The following is a 16,934-nucleotide window of genomic DNA, read 5'->3' as shown; positions in this document are numbered from 1 at the left end:
TTCTTTCTTACTAAGCACATCCACCTCCCGCCCTCACCACTTCCTCTAGCAATAATCTACTACCACAGATCCTTCTCTGACTGGTGGGGGAGGGCTTTCTCTGTCTTTCATTTCTATTTTCACTGAACATAGACTTTGGAGCTCATGGACACCTCCTTCTGCACGTTAGGAAAAAAGAGGTACCCTCAGCCCCAGGAAAAGGATCCAACCTCCTCTGAAGTCATGAACTACACCAGTCCAGCCGTCGATATGACTTCTGCCCCATCTCTCAGAACTGTGGTCTTTCAAGTTCACAGTTTCACATGTACCCTTTCTACTCTGAGGGTGTAACCCCAAGTAGACGCTGGCTGTGCTCAGTCAAGAACTGAGAGTTACGTGGAGGAATTTCCCTTAGGGACATGTGGTTAGACCAATAATGATTCTGTACAGAGTGCTGATTGTCCACAATACCAAAAGACTTGATATAACCTAAAATCTACCAGAGACTGGGTTAGGTCAAAGTTTACTTACCACTGTAAAGGTCAAGTGTTAAAAAGTATTTATGTATGTGTGCATGCATGCACACATGCGAGGAAAGTGCAGTGGCATGTATGTATGGAGGACCTGTGAGGGAACTTCCAGGAAGAATTAACCAAAGAGGGAAGACTCTCTGTTAGAGTGGGCAGCCTCTGGACAGCCCAGATATGGAGAGGTTGGAAGCGAAGATAGCGCTGCTTGCTTGTCTCCACCTTGCTGGCGAAGGCATCTGCTTTAAGCTGCCACCATTCTATGTTGGCTCTAGAGCCCAGCTTCTTACGCCTTCCAGTTGAACTGAAGGCCAGCAGTTCTCCATGAATCCTCCAGGCCTTCAGGACTACTGAGGCATCCAGCCTCGCAGACTGGGCAGCGACTGACTCCTCAGCCTCTGTGGTGTCTTATGTAAGTCAATCGAATCAACACATGTCTGTAATACATATTCATTCTGTCAGCTCTGCTCCTCCAGTGAGCCCTAATATACTCGGATGATACAGTGATCTGAAATGATGGTGTACATGCATAGATACTCATATTTTAAAAAATGTTCTAAGCTAGCAAATAATTACGCAATTACTTGAGCGCATGAGAAAATATTCGGAGCACGTGCTAACAAATTAATAAAGGTAAATAGTTTCGAAGAATTTGCCCATTGTGTATTTTCTTGTTTTTCTGAAAGAAGCATATGTAAATGTAAAGGGGGGTTTAAAAGTGTATTTTAGTGAGGGACCTCTGTGAATAAAGATGATTTTTTTATATAAATATTAAATAAAAAGTAATCAGGAACATAGTCTTAATAAGAGAAAGCAAAGCAGAGAAATTGGTTTTCTTTCTTTTTTCTTTTTTTCTTTTTGGAAGTAGCTGTAGGAAAACTGGAAAGACCTCATCAGTTCTTGGGAAGAGAGCTGAGGTGTGGGCTGGAGGCTGACAATGTGCTGCACTTTTGCTCAGCTGCTTCCTGCAGCACTGTGCACTGAGAAGGGAATGGGAGAGAGAATTACATCTGCCTTTGTGCAGAGCAGCTGCTTTGACCACACCAGACCCAGGAACAAACCTCTTTTTTCTCCTAGGCCGTGACTCCCTGGAACCAAGAGGTAACACACATCACTCTATGTAGGAACAAGATCGCGTGAGAAGTCAAAGATGTTCTCTTACTGGCCAAAGCATCAGGCAGTTACTGCACCCAAGAGATATAGACCCTCTGTTTGTGTTTTGACCCCCAAAAGGTAAGTGATACTCCCCAAACGTTGTTCCAAACTGTTGCTTACGTGGAAAAGGAGTCCTCATTATCAATCACGGCAGCTTTTTGAAAAACGTCTTCACTGGCATCCAGAAGCTGACTCACCGTGGTTATAGCGACTCTTTTTGCCTGAGAAGGAGAAGGCACATCACAGAAGACATGTGTCATGCATAACCGTCACTATGATCAAGAGGACTTATCATGGCAGCAAATAGCATGACTAGCATTTTAATCCAAAGGAAAATACTATTTAAATTGAAGTTTCAGTTTATTTTACCTATGTGAAATAAAAGAAAGAGCCAAGATAAGAAGTAAAAGCATAAATGAACCTGATAAAGTAGAGGTTTAGGATTTTGAATTTGAATCCATGATAAGATCATTTACAGAGCCCTTTTCACCCATAAGAACAAAAGAAAGCGTGCTTGGGAAAAGTAGAATCAAATACCACTGCAGGCCTGCTTGTCCAAACATCATAGCTCACAATACTTAGCATAACTTATCAGTTGTGCTTAACGTAACTATCAGTAATGTTTTCTTTAGTTTATTATAATTGAAAACTTCGGAGTACATCAGAGAGATGGTGTCTTGGCATTTCATTCCTGTCTTTACTGACTCATGTTTCTATAAACTTTACAATTGGAAGTACAGATCTTTTGAATATGTCTTCCATTACTTTATCACTTAAGATCTACTTCTCATAGGACCTTTGGTAATTGAAACAATTTTCTAAAGAATATATATATGAAAGGAGGCATGCTAACATACTTCATATTGATGATTTACAATCTTGCTGATCAATAAAAAAATAGTTCCGCTGTTGACAAATATTGAGTATACTTCTTGCTTTTATGTTTCAGAATTTAGCAGGCCATGACAATAGACGTGTAAACTTTGTTTAAGATTCTTTAGGAAGCCAAAGACCAACCTGTGAGTATGCTTGGCACAAAGAGCAAACAGAGCTTAAAGCTCAGTTCACAGCAAGGGTCTAGGAAAGCTGTCTCTTTGGGGAAGAACATGTATATCATAGTCTAACACAACTGTTAAACTGTATACAATAAAGCTAGAGATGTGTTCATTCCAGGACTTGCTGGGATATTTAACATAATAACAATCATCATGTCAATTCCAGAGAATGATTAGAAAGGAGCCCTTGTTCAACTTCTTTGAGCATCTCCCAGAAAGTATACTCTACCTAATGGTCTTAATTTAAATACCACCCACATCATAGGCTAAGGAGGAGAATTTTGGATGTCTCTCCCCATTCTAAATCGTTTGGAATCAAGCCCAAGGGTCTGCACTGGCTAATGAAACACCATCAATAGACCACAACCCCAACCTTCTCTTATATCGTAAAATCTTGAGTTTTACCTGCTGCTCAGCCCTTCTGCTTTCATTGAAGATCTGTCCAACCACTCTAGTAGCAGAAGTGATGTTCTCAGGAGTTAATATATCGGCATTAGCTGTTAAAATCTGGGCTTCTGAAGAAATAGCTGTAGATTCTGTGGTGATGTTGTCTATCTGTTTAAAAACGTTTTTTTTTCCAGAGTTTGATTTATACGTGTATTCTTAAACATTTTGCAAATGACTGCAGTTGAATGAGCTGACATTTAGTTGAGTCTCAACCTCCTGAGCATCAAACCCTCCCACTTTTTTCTTGTTTACTTCTTTACTTGAATAAACAACACAGTTCGCAAAGAGCAGGGATTTCATTTTCCACTACTGGCTTGGATTAAATCGAGACTAACAAACTGCTATAGTCATGTTGTGCAGCTGGGGTCAACATGGATGGGTGGAATGAACTTAGTTTTACACTAGATGGCGCCATCACTTCATAAATAAAGCCAGCACACACTTGTAAGGAGTCAAGACAAATTCTATCAGCAGACAGAAAACGAGACAAAACAGACAACAAAACAAAAACAATTGAATCCAACAGCCAAGTCTCTATCATGTGCATGCACTTTGCTCAGTCTTTTAAGGTGTGGTCATGTATAACACATAATGGGAAATGGCTCTGTAAACTGTGCTTCCTCATAACAAAGACTTAGAGATGCTTAACGCAAGCTCACACAGCATGGAAGTTGTGGAGTTGAGAGTCAAACACTGGCTTGTCAGATTCCAGCATCTGTCCTCTTTCTTCCAGTGTGTGTGATTAACAGCTACCTGCACATTCTATTTCCCATCCCCAGCCCACCCACAGCCTGCCCATCTGTGATTAGGGAGCTGGTGTGATTGGTTCCCTGTGGATTTTAAATTCAACAGTAGCTTTGTCACAGCTTGGCAATGGTCTCTGGCCAAAGCATTTCATCCCTCAGAGCTGCAATATTCCTCAATTATAATATTTGTCTGTGGTGTTTAAAGATTAAATATGAGTTAAAAAACTTGGCAGTATGCATAAAATGTTTTAAATGGTATAGGCAACTACCCAATTAACCAAAGTTGTTGTTGTTTTTATAACTTTTTTGAGGGTGTTACAATTATACATAAGTGATTTACTCAGTACTAAAACACGTTGAATTTTGGTCTTTTACCACACGCTAAAGATTTGCAAATGTGCTGTAGTTTCTTGGTTCTGACAGACAGCAAACCACAGAGTCTAGTCTCCCAGAAGATGATGAAGATGAACAACTAACAACTTTAGAGTGTGTTATATTGATCAATCATGGTGTCGACTAGATTGGGTGAATTAAACACATCTTAAACTTACAGTGGGCTTATAGGTCTTAGCCCTATCTTATATCCAGGATCGTCTGCATTTGATAACAATAATGCTCACCAATTAGTGGTAGTAGATATAACTACCTTTAGTATGGAAATGGTACCCAATTTGATAAAGAAGATGTAACATCCTGTACTGAGAAGTACCTCCATCAAAGGTTATAGCGTCTTTTGTAGAACTCTAGGATAACTCTAAAACCATTTCTGACAACTCTGAGGCCATTTCTGGGGCCTCTCAGCCTTAGTGCTTTCCTCCCTCCCCTGGGAGCGAGGAATCTAATGATTACCCACACACGTACTGAAATATTGGGAACTTTCCATCTCCCTGAGTCTTTGTGAATATTCTCCAGATAGAACTCGGTTATTGAAATTGGGGCAAGATAACCTTTAAGCTGTTGACTCAGTTCCTGATGTTTTGACTCAGTCCCTGAGAAGGGGTCAAAGTAACCCTCAGATGTTTCCTCTTTCCTCACCTGATCTGGCAACTGCCCTCCTCCAGCCCTGGCTCAGACCAATTATTGTTAATAGCCCTTTGAATAAGCCAACCCCAATAGTTGGAAAACAACTCCCGAGTCCCTCCCCCCCTTGTTTCTATGGTTTTTTGCTTTAAAAGTAGTCTGTACCAGCTATTCGAGGTCCTTGGCTTGAATGCTGAGTGACTCTGTCATGGCCGAATTAAAATCCTCATTCTTTTACATTAACTGCAGTGTGAGGGTGTTTTCTTGGGGTGACTCCTCCTCAGTAATTGGACTCTAGGGTCCAACACTTCCTCTTCTGTATGATCAAGTGAGTTAGCACTTCCATGCATGCTCGCTTGCCTAGATCCTCAGTCAATATAATTTAATATAAATGGTAACACATCTAGCCTTAAATTCTTCTTATTTTATTAGCTCATGGTACAGTCCTAAGACCAGTATCAATCTGGAGTTGTCTGTGTCAAAGGTTCATTTGTCACATAGTTTTTCCATTCATTTTGATGGAGTAGACTACCTTTGGTTTCTAAAACCAGGGATCTAAACTTGAGCAATCTACAAATATAAGGCTGTTTAAAATATTCTCTAGGCTACCATTTGTTGAAATTTTCTGAAATAAAATGTCAACATTAAATGGACGTCAACTTTAAATAAATAAGAATGTTTTAACTTAATGGGTTTTCTTAGTTTCTAATTTGAGAGTTTGAAAAGCGTTGAATTGACCATCAGGCTTCTGAAGACTAAACAGATTGGCCTAGACTGGGAGCATCCCCCAATTGTCCGTCAGATGGGTTAGAAGACATACCTGCATTTCTAGTGTCTCCAGATTTTCTTCACAGTTTCCTATTGTTACATTTCCAAATTTTATCTCTCCATACTCAGAAACATCGCACAGTCGAGTTGCTCTAGGAGTCCCCGCTTTAATAAAAGGGAAAAATGGAAAAATGTATATAAAGACAGACACGGTAATCACTGTGCGCTTGCTCCATGCCAGCGTGACTCCGCTGCTTCTCCCAGGATGAGCATCTGTTCACTCTTGAATCTGGGCCGACCTGACTAAAAGAGTGTGGTGGAAACACATGACTCCCAGCACTTGGGTCTCACAATTTCCCAGTTTGAGTCTCCACCCTTCTGTGATGTTAGGATGCTGTCCTGAGGCAGCGCATGAGGAAGAGAGTCTAACTACTCCAAGACAGGCTATGTGGTGCTGTCTAACAGCCTGCACGCGTGTTCCCCTAATGAACCTTCCAGCTGCCACAAGCAACCCACAGAACTGTGAAAAACCTAAGGCCTTGTGGGTTTAGGTCAAGAATACGAGGTTGTTCTAATACCCGGAAATAGAAAAGTGAAGCAATCCCTGCAGCATTCTAGGCGGTTGTCTTGATTTTTGAAACTGGACTGTGTACAAGGACCAGTTCCTATTCGCTTCCTTCTCTGTCTTCAAGAAAGATTTATTTTCTAAATAGTAGACATGAAATGACTTTAATTGGACACAATGAAAATCTACTAGGCTGAGACAGAAGGCAATATGAAAATTTCATACAAACTATTAAATATGTTGATCTTTTATCTCTATGTAAATCTGGACAACTCCTTCAAGACCGAGAATTCCAGGGTATTGCAGCAACTTCTAGATGTTTTATTGGCTCTCAATAAAACAGTTCTTTGGGCAGTCTTATTTTTGTAGGCTGTCACCTGAACGTTCCACCCCACGGCCCACCAATAACTGATAATTATGTAATATCTAAAGACAAAATCATAATCAGTAGGGAAGTTTATCACAGGTGAATTTTTCCCTCAGGATTAGTATTGAAGCAACTACCTTTTGAGGAATGATAAGAAATACTGATATCAGAATTGCTTTAATAACACTTAAAATAGAGGTTTGGAGTTTTCATTAATTTACACGATGACTCCACCTCTACTGCCAGACAGAATGCAAAGTTTTAACACATACACGATTTATATCTTTTAGGCAGCTACATACCAAGCGTGTCTCTTCCATTATTCATAGAAATATGAATATCTCTACTCAAACATCAGTGAAGTGCATTGTAATCACTTGTTATATAAAATAAAACAAAAAGAATTCTTAACAGAAAATCAAGTGAATTCGTTAATAGTTGAAATATATATCTTTAAAATGGACTCGGTCAGAAATTCAAAGATATGTATAATAAATATTTTCATAATGGTTGCTCAAAAATCAAATAAATGTCAAATAAAAGATGATAACGTGACTCTTATTTATCCCTTGGTATTATATCAAACAGCTGCGAAGACCTTCATGAATATATTACTGACACTTACTTTTCCCAATTCATAGCACACAGTTATGTTTTGTAAGTTGTATCTGGTTTATAAAACATAAACAATGTAAGGTATATACAATGTAGAAAATGAAGACAACAGTCTTCTATACAGTGTGATCTATAAAACATGCACAGTAAGAACAAATCTGCAGAAGCTCCCCTTTGGGTCTCTGAAATTTAATGAAAAGGCTTGTGCTATCATGTTTTATGTCAACTTGACACAAGCTATGGTCATCTGAGAGAAGGGAACCTCATTTGAGAAAATTCTTCCATAAGATCTGGCTTAGGTAGGCTTGTATGATATTTTCTTAATTAGTGATCGATCAGGGAGGGCCCAGGCTGTAGCTGGAAGTGCCACGCTTGGTCTAAAGCCCTGTGTTCTATAAGAAAGCAAGCTGAGCAAGCCACGAGGAACAAGCCAGCAAGCAGCAGTCCCCCATGGCCTCTGTGTCCATCCCTGTGCCTCGAAGTTCCTGTCCTGTGTGAATTCCTGCCATCCCTGCTTTTGATAACGAACTGTTGTATGGTACTGTGAGTGAAACACACTCTTTTCTTCTCAAGCTGATTTTGATCATGGTGTTTTATCACAGCAATGGTAACCCCAAGTGAGAAGGCTGGGAAGGGAAGGACATGTATTTCACAGAGTAGGATGCATCATGGATATGTGAGCAATCACTTAGATAAGGAAGGAAGGAATACAGGAAGGAACAATTTCGATAACATATTTAGAATTTCAGTGTAGTCTGGATATGCACAAAAGTGAATATCAAAATAATATGAAATTCTCCTCATTGTTACTGCTCTATCAAACAATTTTTTTAAATAAATAATTTAAAAGTGACTGCATTCTTGGCACCAGGATTTATCTCTACTGCTTATTCTGGCTTTTTGGGAAGGCATTATCTTTGGATGGATACCTAGCTCAGCCTAGATAGAGTAGGGAGGGCTTTGGACCTTCCCCAAAACAATGTGTCTTACCCTCTCTGAGAAGTGAATGGGGAGCACGATGGGGGGTAAGTGAAGGGATGGGGGATGCAAGGGAGTGGGAGCTTGGATTGGTATTATAATAAAAAAGATAGTTTGTTTTCTTTTTAAAAAAATGAAAAAAATGTGACTGCATTCTTGAGGTATCCAATTATGTAAGACATGGGAGCACTGGCAACATTAATAAATGCAAATTAATGCAATCAAGGGAGAGATAGGTCATTTAGAAAAAATTACATGACTGGTAGACTTTAACTATTAGGAGGGAGCTCTATGGATGAATAAAGTCTACACTCAGAACATATTAGCCAGTGTGGGGCTGATATAAGTCATCAATGTTCTGGATCCCGTCTGCAAACAATTAGAAACAGAATTTGTTGATTCTAGGAATGCCTCAATGCACAAAAGGTTGTCATACCGATAAAAGTACCATGAGCTAGAAATGTGCCAAGATAAGGAACCAAGATGGGCAAAGAAATAAAGGATTGCTGATAACAGACCCGCTCCATTCCGTATCTACTTGGAAATACATCATCTGAGAGAAGGCACAGAAGAAATCTGGGGTATGTATTGTTTCAAAATAATGTAGAGAAATAATACCGGTAACTCCAGGAAGAAGTATTCACTTGAACAAATACTATGGGACAGAGAAAGCTCGAGAAAATTTTCCAATCAAATAAGGATAAGGAAGAGTTCACAAACAACTGATCCATATTAAGGTTTTTTTTGGGGGGGGAATATGTCTATGTAGCTGTGTACAAAACTTCAAACACTGACATTAAAGTGAACCGAGCTTTCCTGGCTGTCTTGTCTAGAGACCTAACAGTAGCTGGGAGAATGAGAGGTATGGCGGTCTCACAGTTCCTCTGCTTAAACAGTGATCCCGGGGAAACACATACCGTTTGCAGTGTTCTCGCCACACGTTTCCAGAGAAGCTCCATATCTGCCCACTGCAGTTCTGGGAAAGGTAAAGTTCAGGGCGGTACTGTTTTCACAGAAATTAGCTGTAAAGAAAACAAATTTCTCTCATTACAGATTATGTATTTTATTTTTGAAATTTCAAACTAGGATAAAAGGTGAAGTTTAGAACCTTGGCAGTGTACTTTACAGAAGACTCATAGAGTCAAAGGGCTGGTTCAGGAGTGTCCAGGCATTCTATCTGATTAAATGTCTTCTGTTATAGTCAATACGCTAGATAACAGGTTTAGCCGCAATGGACACCACGCAGACTTGAGTGAGAGGGAAGGTACGAACACTAACACACTAGCAAGAATTATGTATTGATTAGTTAGAATCTAGAGAATTACAAAACTGCAATTTATGGTGACAAAGTACTTTATGAGGATTTTGATCAAAGTAAAAAACCCAAATCATGGGTGGGTTGGTTGCTTAGCTGCAAGGAATAGAGACAGTTAATGAGAGAGGATGGAGGAACTCTGTGCTCCAAGCCGGAAGCAAGAGATTGAAAAATGTTGGGAAGTACACCTTGAACCAGAAAATCTTGAACTCGGATTCTTACACACCATTTAGTGAAGTCAATCCATAATTTAATAACTCAATAGAAAGAAAGAGAGTCAAATGGCATATAACCCCTGGAAAGTTCTGAGGAAACCATATTGTTAGTTGCCCTGAATTAAAGGCTGGAGCCTAAAGGAAAATTATACCTGTGAATTATAGAAAAAAATGACATTTGGAAAATGGATAAAGTTGTCTTGACCATATAAAGCCTAAGAGGAAAACAGGGATTTGGTTGTTGAAAAAAAAAAAACCCTCACACTTCTATCATTTACAATATTTTTTATATATCTATGTATATGTGCTTCTGTTTTTTGACAGTTTTATGCAATTATGTACTAACCCTTAGAATAATTTTCATCCCCACTTCCGTCTTGTATCCTCCATCCTTTTCTCCAACAAGTCCTCCTCCTATTTGCAGACCTTTGTGTTGTATTTGAACCACTGACTTCAGTTAGCGTTTCTTGCACAGGGGCGTTGAGTGGGAGGCAACTTACTGGAGTAGGAGCAAATCTGTCAGTGGCTACACCACTGAAGAAAACCACGCCTCCTCTCCCCATGACAGCGGTCCCTCAGGGATGGGGCAGGACCTCATAAGAGTCTGTGCCGTCCCTGATGAAATGTGGGCTGACCAATCTTATGCAGGTCTTACGACGATACCCCTAGCTATAGGGGGTTCATGAGTACACATTTTAGTGCTACTGTCTTTATGCTGGGTCTATAGTCTTTAACTAAAGCTTCCAGAATGCTTGCTGCTGTCATTATTAACAAAGGTTCACCTATCCATCAACACAGCATCAGCCGAGTAACTTACCAATTGTACACCTCAGCCCTGTCCACTCTTCAGTACAGATGCACCTGCCGTTCTGCCAGGTTCCACCATTCCTGCAGAACTGTACGGGGGTGCTCGGCACAGAAGCGGATAGGCCTGGAAAAAAACCACAGTAAACAACAACAGAATAGGATGCTAATCTGTCTATTAGTTTTCCTTTTAAAATCTGTAGTCATCCAATTTATATATGCAGAACCAGATTGTCATTGCTGGAACTGTCCTTTATGATATCCCCATCAATATGTGGTGCTATGGAAACCAAAAAGATGGATTTAAAAAGCAGACTTTCCAATGATACTCCTCTAAGAAAAAGGAAATTATAAAGATTAAGGATAGCTGGCCTGTTAGATAGATAGATAGATAGATAGATAGATAGATAGATAGATAGATAGATAGATAGACTAAGTTAGCAGCATGCAGATTTCCAAATATGATTTGAATAGTGTTCTGGCTAATTTTATATCAACTTGATATAAGCTAGAGTCATCTGATATGAAGGAACCCCAGTTAAGAAAATGCCTTTACAAGATTGGGGTGTTGACAAGCCTGTAATTAGTGCATCTTCCTAATTAGTGACTGATAGAGGGAACCCAGATCCTATGGGTGGTGCTATCCCTTGGCTGGTGGTCCTGGGTTCTATGAGAAAGCAGGTTTAGTAAGTCATGAGCTACAAGGCAGCAAGCAGCCCTCGGCCACAGCCTCTTCATCAGCACCTGCCTCCAGATTCCTGTCCTCACTGCTTTTGATGATGAACTGTTACATGGACCTGTGAGCGAAACAAACCTTCTCCTCCCTAAACTGCTTTTGGTCATGGTATTTTATCACAGCTATAGAAACCACCAAGACAAATACAAAGGCAATAAGGAGGACAGAGGTCATATCACCAAGGAAGACTTTCCTAAATAGTCAATATTTGAATTAGACTGTGTAATTAATTCAGATAAACCTGGATAAAATATTGGAAGCATAGAAAGAGCAACAGGAACAGGGGTGGGGTGCTCAGTAGGTAAAGTGCTTTCTATGCAAATCTGAGTTTGGAAAAGGTAGACAAGATAGTGCCCATTAGTAATTCCAGTGCTGGAAAGGCAGAGTCCTGGGCCTCACTGGCCAGAAAGATGAGTGAAATCAAGGAGTTCCTGGCAAATGTGATATCCTGTCTCAAACATGGTGGATGGCAGTCAAGGAATGATGACACTAGGAGCTGACCTCTGACCTCTACAAGCATTCGTACGTGTACTGTACCCACATGCATCTGCACACAGACACACAACCATGCATGCATGCATACTCCAAAACAAAGTGCAGCATCACAAAGCATGGACAGTTCCCATGTGTTCCAGTAAAAAAGTAGAACTTAACACAACAGCAATAGTCCTATGAAGGGTATCAGCGGGGCATTGAGGAGATTGTGAAGAACGTTATGTGCGAAACTGAGGAGACTAAATTCAGAGGGAACACAGAGGGGTCTTAAAACAAAGGACAACAAGGTCTACAGACTGGGAAAAGATCTTCACCAACCCCACATTGGACAGAGGTCTGATCTCTGAAATATACAAAGAACTCAAGAAATTGGTCATCAAAAGAACAAATAATCCAATAAAAAAATGGAGTACAGACCTAAACAGAGAACTCTCAACAGAGGAATTTAAAATGGATGAACGAGACCTAAGGAAATGCTCAACATCCTTAGTCATCAGAGAAATGCAAATCAAAACAACTCTGAGATTCCATCTTATCCCTGTAAGAATGGCCAAGATCAAAAACACGGATGACAATTTGTGCTGGAGAGGTTGTGGTGTAAGGGAACACTCCTGCATTGCTGGTGGGAATGTAAGCTGGTACAGTCCCTTTGGATATCGGTATGGTGACTTCTAACAAAATTAGAAAACAACCTACCTCAAGACCCAGCAATACCACTTTTGGGTATATACCCAAAGGATGCTCAATCGTACCACAAGGACAATGTGCTCAACTATGTTCCTAGTAGCATTGTTGTCATAGCCAGAACCTGGAAACAAACGAAATGCCCCTTGACCAAAGAATAGATAAGGAAAATGTGGTACATTTACACACTGGAGTGCTACACAGAAGAAAAAAATAATGACATCTTGAAATTTGCAGGCAAATGGGTGGAGCTAGAAAACATCATATTGAGGGAAATAACACAGACCCAGAGAGACAAATACAATATGTATTCACTCATAAATGGATTTTAAACATAAAGCAAAGAAAACCAGCCTACAATTCACAATCCCAGAGAACCTAGACAACAGTGAGGACCCTTAGAGAGACATACATGGACCTAATCTACATGGGAAGTAGAAAAAGACAAGATTTTCTGAATAAATTGGGACCATGGGAGAGGGTAAAAGGGGAGAGGAGAAGAAGAGAGGGGAGTGGAGAAAAATATATAGCTCAATAAAAATTTTAAAAAATATTAACAACTTTTAAAAGGTGCATAAGGGGCCATTGTCTAATTCTAATTGTGTTACATTTGAAATGCTCTTTAATATAAACTTCAACAATAAATACCATATAAACATACAACTTTAGAAACGATGTAAGCATCACAATGAAAAAAAACAAATAAAATAAACAACAAAAAAAAGGAGATTCACTATTAGGAAGTTTTCTAGGGTGATTCCTCCAGCAGTATGGGAAATGGTTAGAGCTGGCAGGCAGCAATGACAGCGAAACAGGAATCCAGCCCTCAGCAGTGGTACTAAGATGTCAGCAATCCGCACATTCAGGAAGCCGCAGAGCTAAGATGTAGCAGCAGTATGTCCAGTTCCACTCCTGACGCAGGAAACCTTGAGAAAACCTTATTTGCAGTTGGGGACACTAGACTCTCTAAGTTTGTAGAGTAGGCGGTGTTCCAACAAGGATAAGAGTGGGTTGTACCATGTTGAGCCTCCCACAGATAACAACCTTACAGTCTCGGCAAAATCTACAAAAGGAGTAATACCAACATTGTCGACAAAACCTGCTTGACAGTACTGGAAAGCGGAGAGAAATATTCAGAAATGAAAGGGACTTCTGTTTCTATAGTTTCCCCACTACAGGCATAACTGAGTCTGGGTGACAATAGGGGATGAAAACTCCAGCAAAAAGCTGTAGTCTTAACAGGGTCAGGTGTGAGATGGCACTCGTTGATGGAGACAGAGCGATTGGAATCTATGCGGGGTATCCAGGAACAGAGAGAGACAAAGGAAGACAGCTCCACGTCTGCATATAAAGTCCCATTAAATATGGAAAAAGAAGATTTTTGAAAAAATGAAGAGAATTATAAGATCCTATCTACGGGTCTAATATGGATGTGTGAGTGTGTGTGTGCATACGTGCATGTACGTGTGTGCATGTGTGAAATTACAAGATCCTATGGGTCTAATATGTATGTGTGAGTGTGTGTGTGCATACGTGCATGTACGTGTGTGCATGTGTGAAATTACAAGATCCTATGGGTCTAATATGTATGTGTGAGTGTGTGTGTGCATACGTGCATGTACGTGTGTGCATGTGTGAAATTATAAGATCCTATGGGTCTAATATGGATGTGTGAGTGTGTGTGTGCATACGTGCATGTACGTGTGTGCATGTGTGAAATTGGAGGCCCAAAACAGGAAAATAAAAAAAACTTTGAAACTTTTCAAATTTAGTTAAAAATTTTAGTTTAGAGATCCAAGAAACTCAGAAAAATCACAGGCAAAATGGATATGCGTATGTCCAAACTGCAGAAATTCAAAAATTAAGAAAAATACAGGAAGATATCTATTAACGGCTGACAGCTTTACTGATTAATTAGGAAGGCAAAAATATCAATATTACAAACTCTCTGAGAAAACAGAGAAACAAAACTATCCAAGTCGTTTCATAATATAAAAGTAAATCTGATACTAGCACATCGTCATAATCAAATCAGAGCAAAACCAAATGCCAACTGGAAAAATAACTCAGAGTCCAATGTCTGGGATCCAGTCATGTTCTTCTGAGCTTCCTGAGGGCTTGGATAGCCATTTGCACTATGACACTTAACTTAGGCTGGCTCCACTCCACAGCTGCCGCTGTTCTTGGGGGTTGTCCCATGGTACCGGCATCTCCAAGCTGTTCTTGGGGGTTGTCCCATGGTACCGGCATCTCCAAGCTGTTCTTGGGGGTTGTCCCATGGTACCGGCATCTCCAAGCTGTTCTTGGGGGTTGTCCCATGGTACCGGCATCTCCAAAATGTTGAGGCCTCTTGCTGCAACTGAGCTGCACTTCCACCAATAGCCTCTCCTGGGCTCTCTTCATGGTGCTAAGCCTCAACCTCTGGCATGACCCCTTCAGTCCTGGGCCTTCAAATGCCACTGAGGCTGCACCTTCACCAGAGTCCTCTCCTGGCCTCTGACAGTGCCAAGCCTCAGCTCTCCATGACCCCTTTCATGCCTTTAAAGCCAGTACCACCTGGGGGGTTCTTCTACATGACCAAGTTTGGATACCAGTATGAGGTGCAACTTTGGCCACCTCTGGGACACAGTTTCTGCTCTGACTCACCTGAATATTTCACCTGGTCTCTTCTCACACACCACTAATTTTTCTCAGGCCCACTGTCTAGACCTGACTATCCCAGCAAAGTTTTCTCTTTAATGCTCTGGAATCTTGTTAATCACAACTGATTCTCCAGCCCCAGATAACTAGAACCACAGATTCTTAACTCAGAGTATACAGCAGCCTCTACAGAGTCTTTAAGGGAGTCTCGGATTTCTCTCTGGGACTTTCCAACCCGGGCCTCCATCATCTGCGTTTCTTTCAACACTCTTTTCTTCCAAGCTCCCACAGAACAGCTCTCCAAGCTTTGAACACTCAGTGGCTTTTCTAGCTTTAATGTCCGAACTCCTCCCGTAGTCCCCCAGAAACGGCATGGCCTGGCCTGTCACGGCTACCCCACTAACCTGGTACCAAGTTCTACGATAGTTAGGGTCACCGTTGCTCTGACGAAGCACTATGACCTAAGACAACTAACTTGGGGAGAAAAGGTTTATTTCATGCACAGCTCCATGTAACAATTTATCATCAAAAGCAGCGAGGGCAGCACCTCGGAGCAGGAACCTGGAGTCGGGAGCTGATGTAGAAGCTACAGAGAAGTGCTGCTATCTGGTCTGTTCCTCATGGTTTACTCAGCCTGATTTCTTATAGAACCCAGGATCAAGAGTCCAAGGCTGTAGGCACCTACCACGGGGTGGGCCCTCCTCCATCAGTAACTAATTAAGAAAATACCCTACAGGCTTGCCTACAGCCCTATCTTACAGAGGCACGGTCTATGTTAAATTGACATCAAACTAGCGAGCATGCGCTTTTAAAGCAGTCACAAATCAAATTGAGCAACAAATAAAACAGATACCACATGACCAAGTAAGATTTATCCCAGGAATGAAAGGTTGGTTTAAAAAAAAAAAAGATTATATGGTGCAAAAATATTTATTATACATGTTAGCAATAAATAATTAGAAAATACTTTACATTTATATTACCATAAAATCATCAAACTATTGGAACTAAGAAGATATTGGTAAGACTTCATTATTAAGAGAAAATTTAAATAACTAAATAAATGAAGATATAAATAAAGAGGTGAAAGCCTCGTTAGCTAAGCTGTTCTTTCTTCTCCAAATGATAGCCAAAATCTAAATCAAAGGGGCTGGAAAGATGGCTCAGTGGTTGATTAAAAGAACATACTGCTCTTTTATAGGACCCAAGTTTTCTTCTGAGCACCTACTTCAGGCAGCTCACAACTGCCTATAGATTCCGGGGATCAAACACCCTATTCTTTTCCCTATGACCATCTGCATATATGTAGTGGCACACGTACACTTAGGTAAATACACAGAGATATACATACAAGCACATGGATAAAAATATTTACAACTATTTCTTTTCTGTGGGGATTTATGAACTGGTTTTAATTTTTTGGGAAATGGAAAAGGTAAAAAGATGAACAAGGTTTTGGAAGATGAACATGTCTTAATACTTTCATTACTAGTTTTACATTGGAATAAGTCACACCGATAATGGTTGGGTAGAATTAACATAAAGACAAAGATATCAATGAAATAAAAAGTTCAAAGATAGATAAATCAGGGCCGATGATGTTTGGTGGTAAACATTTGCCCAATGTACAATGCCGGGACTTGGCCCCAGAATCACATATAAATTCAAAAGCCAAAAAGATAATTTAGAAATGACCTGTTGATCTTTCACACACTTGCTAAAACTACTAACTGAGAAAGTTGTTGATTTTCATTTTCTTTTTTTACAAATGGAAATGTTCTGGACTAAGTGAATCTATCCCTCTTAAAACTGAATTTAATATG

The 16,934-nt window shown here is 40.2% G+C and overlaps 1 protein-coding gene across 2 annotated transcripts in view; it reads right to left on the bottom strand.

The window, feature by feature from the left end:
* Nucleotides 1-16,934, bottom strand: part of Adgrg7 (adhesion G protein-coupled receptor G7) — a 59,014-nt gene that overhangs the window by 32,886 nt on the left and 9,194 nt on the right. For both annotated transcript variants that reach the window (XM_075955028.1, XM_075955037.1), the window contains exons 2-6: nt 10,570-10,683; nt 9,140-9,244; nt 5,750-5,862; nt 3,122-3,271; nt 1,782-1,882 (exon numbers count right to left, since the gene is read on the bottom strand). In XM_075955028.1, the coding sequence (XP_075811143.1) occupies nt 1,782-1,882; nt 3,122-3,271; nt 5,750-5,862; nt 9,140-9,244; nt 10,570-10,683 (583 nt within the window). The remainder of the gene's footprint in view (nt 1-1,781; nt 1,883-3,121; nt 3,272-5,749; nt 5,863-9,139; nt 9,245-10,569; nt 10,684-16,934) is intronic.

The sequence above is a fragment of the Microtus pennsylvanicus genome, chromosome 1 (genome assembly GCF_037038515.1).
Source record: "Microtus pennsylvanicus isolate mMicPen1 chromosome 1, mMicPen1.hap1, whole genome shotgun sequence".
NCBI classification, from domain to species: domain Eukaryota; kingdom Metazoa; phylum Chordata; class Mammalia; order Rodentia; family Cricetidae; genus Microtus; species Microtus pennsylvanicus.
This window is presented reverse-complemented; position numbering and strand designations above follow the sequence as displayed.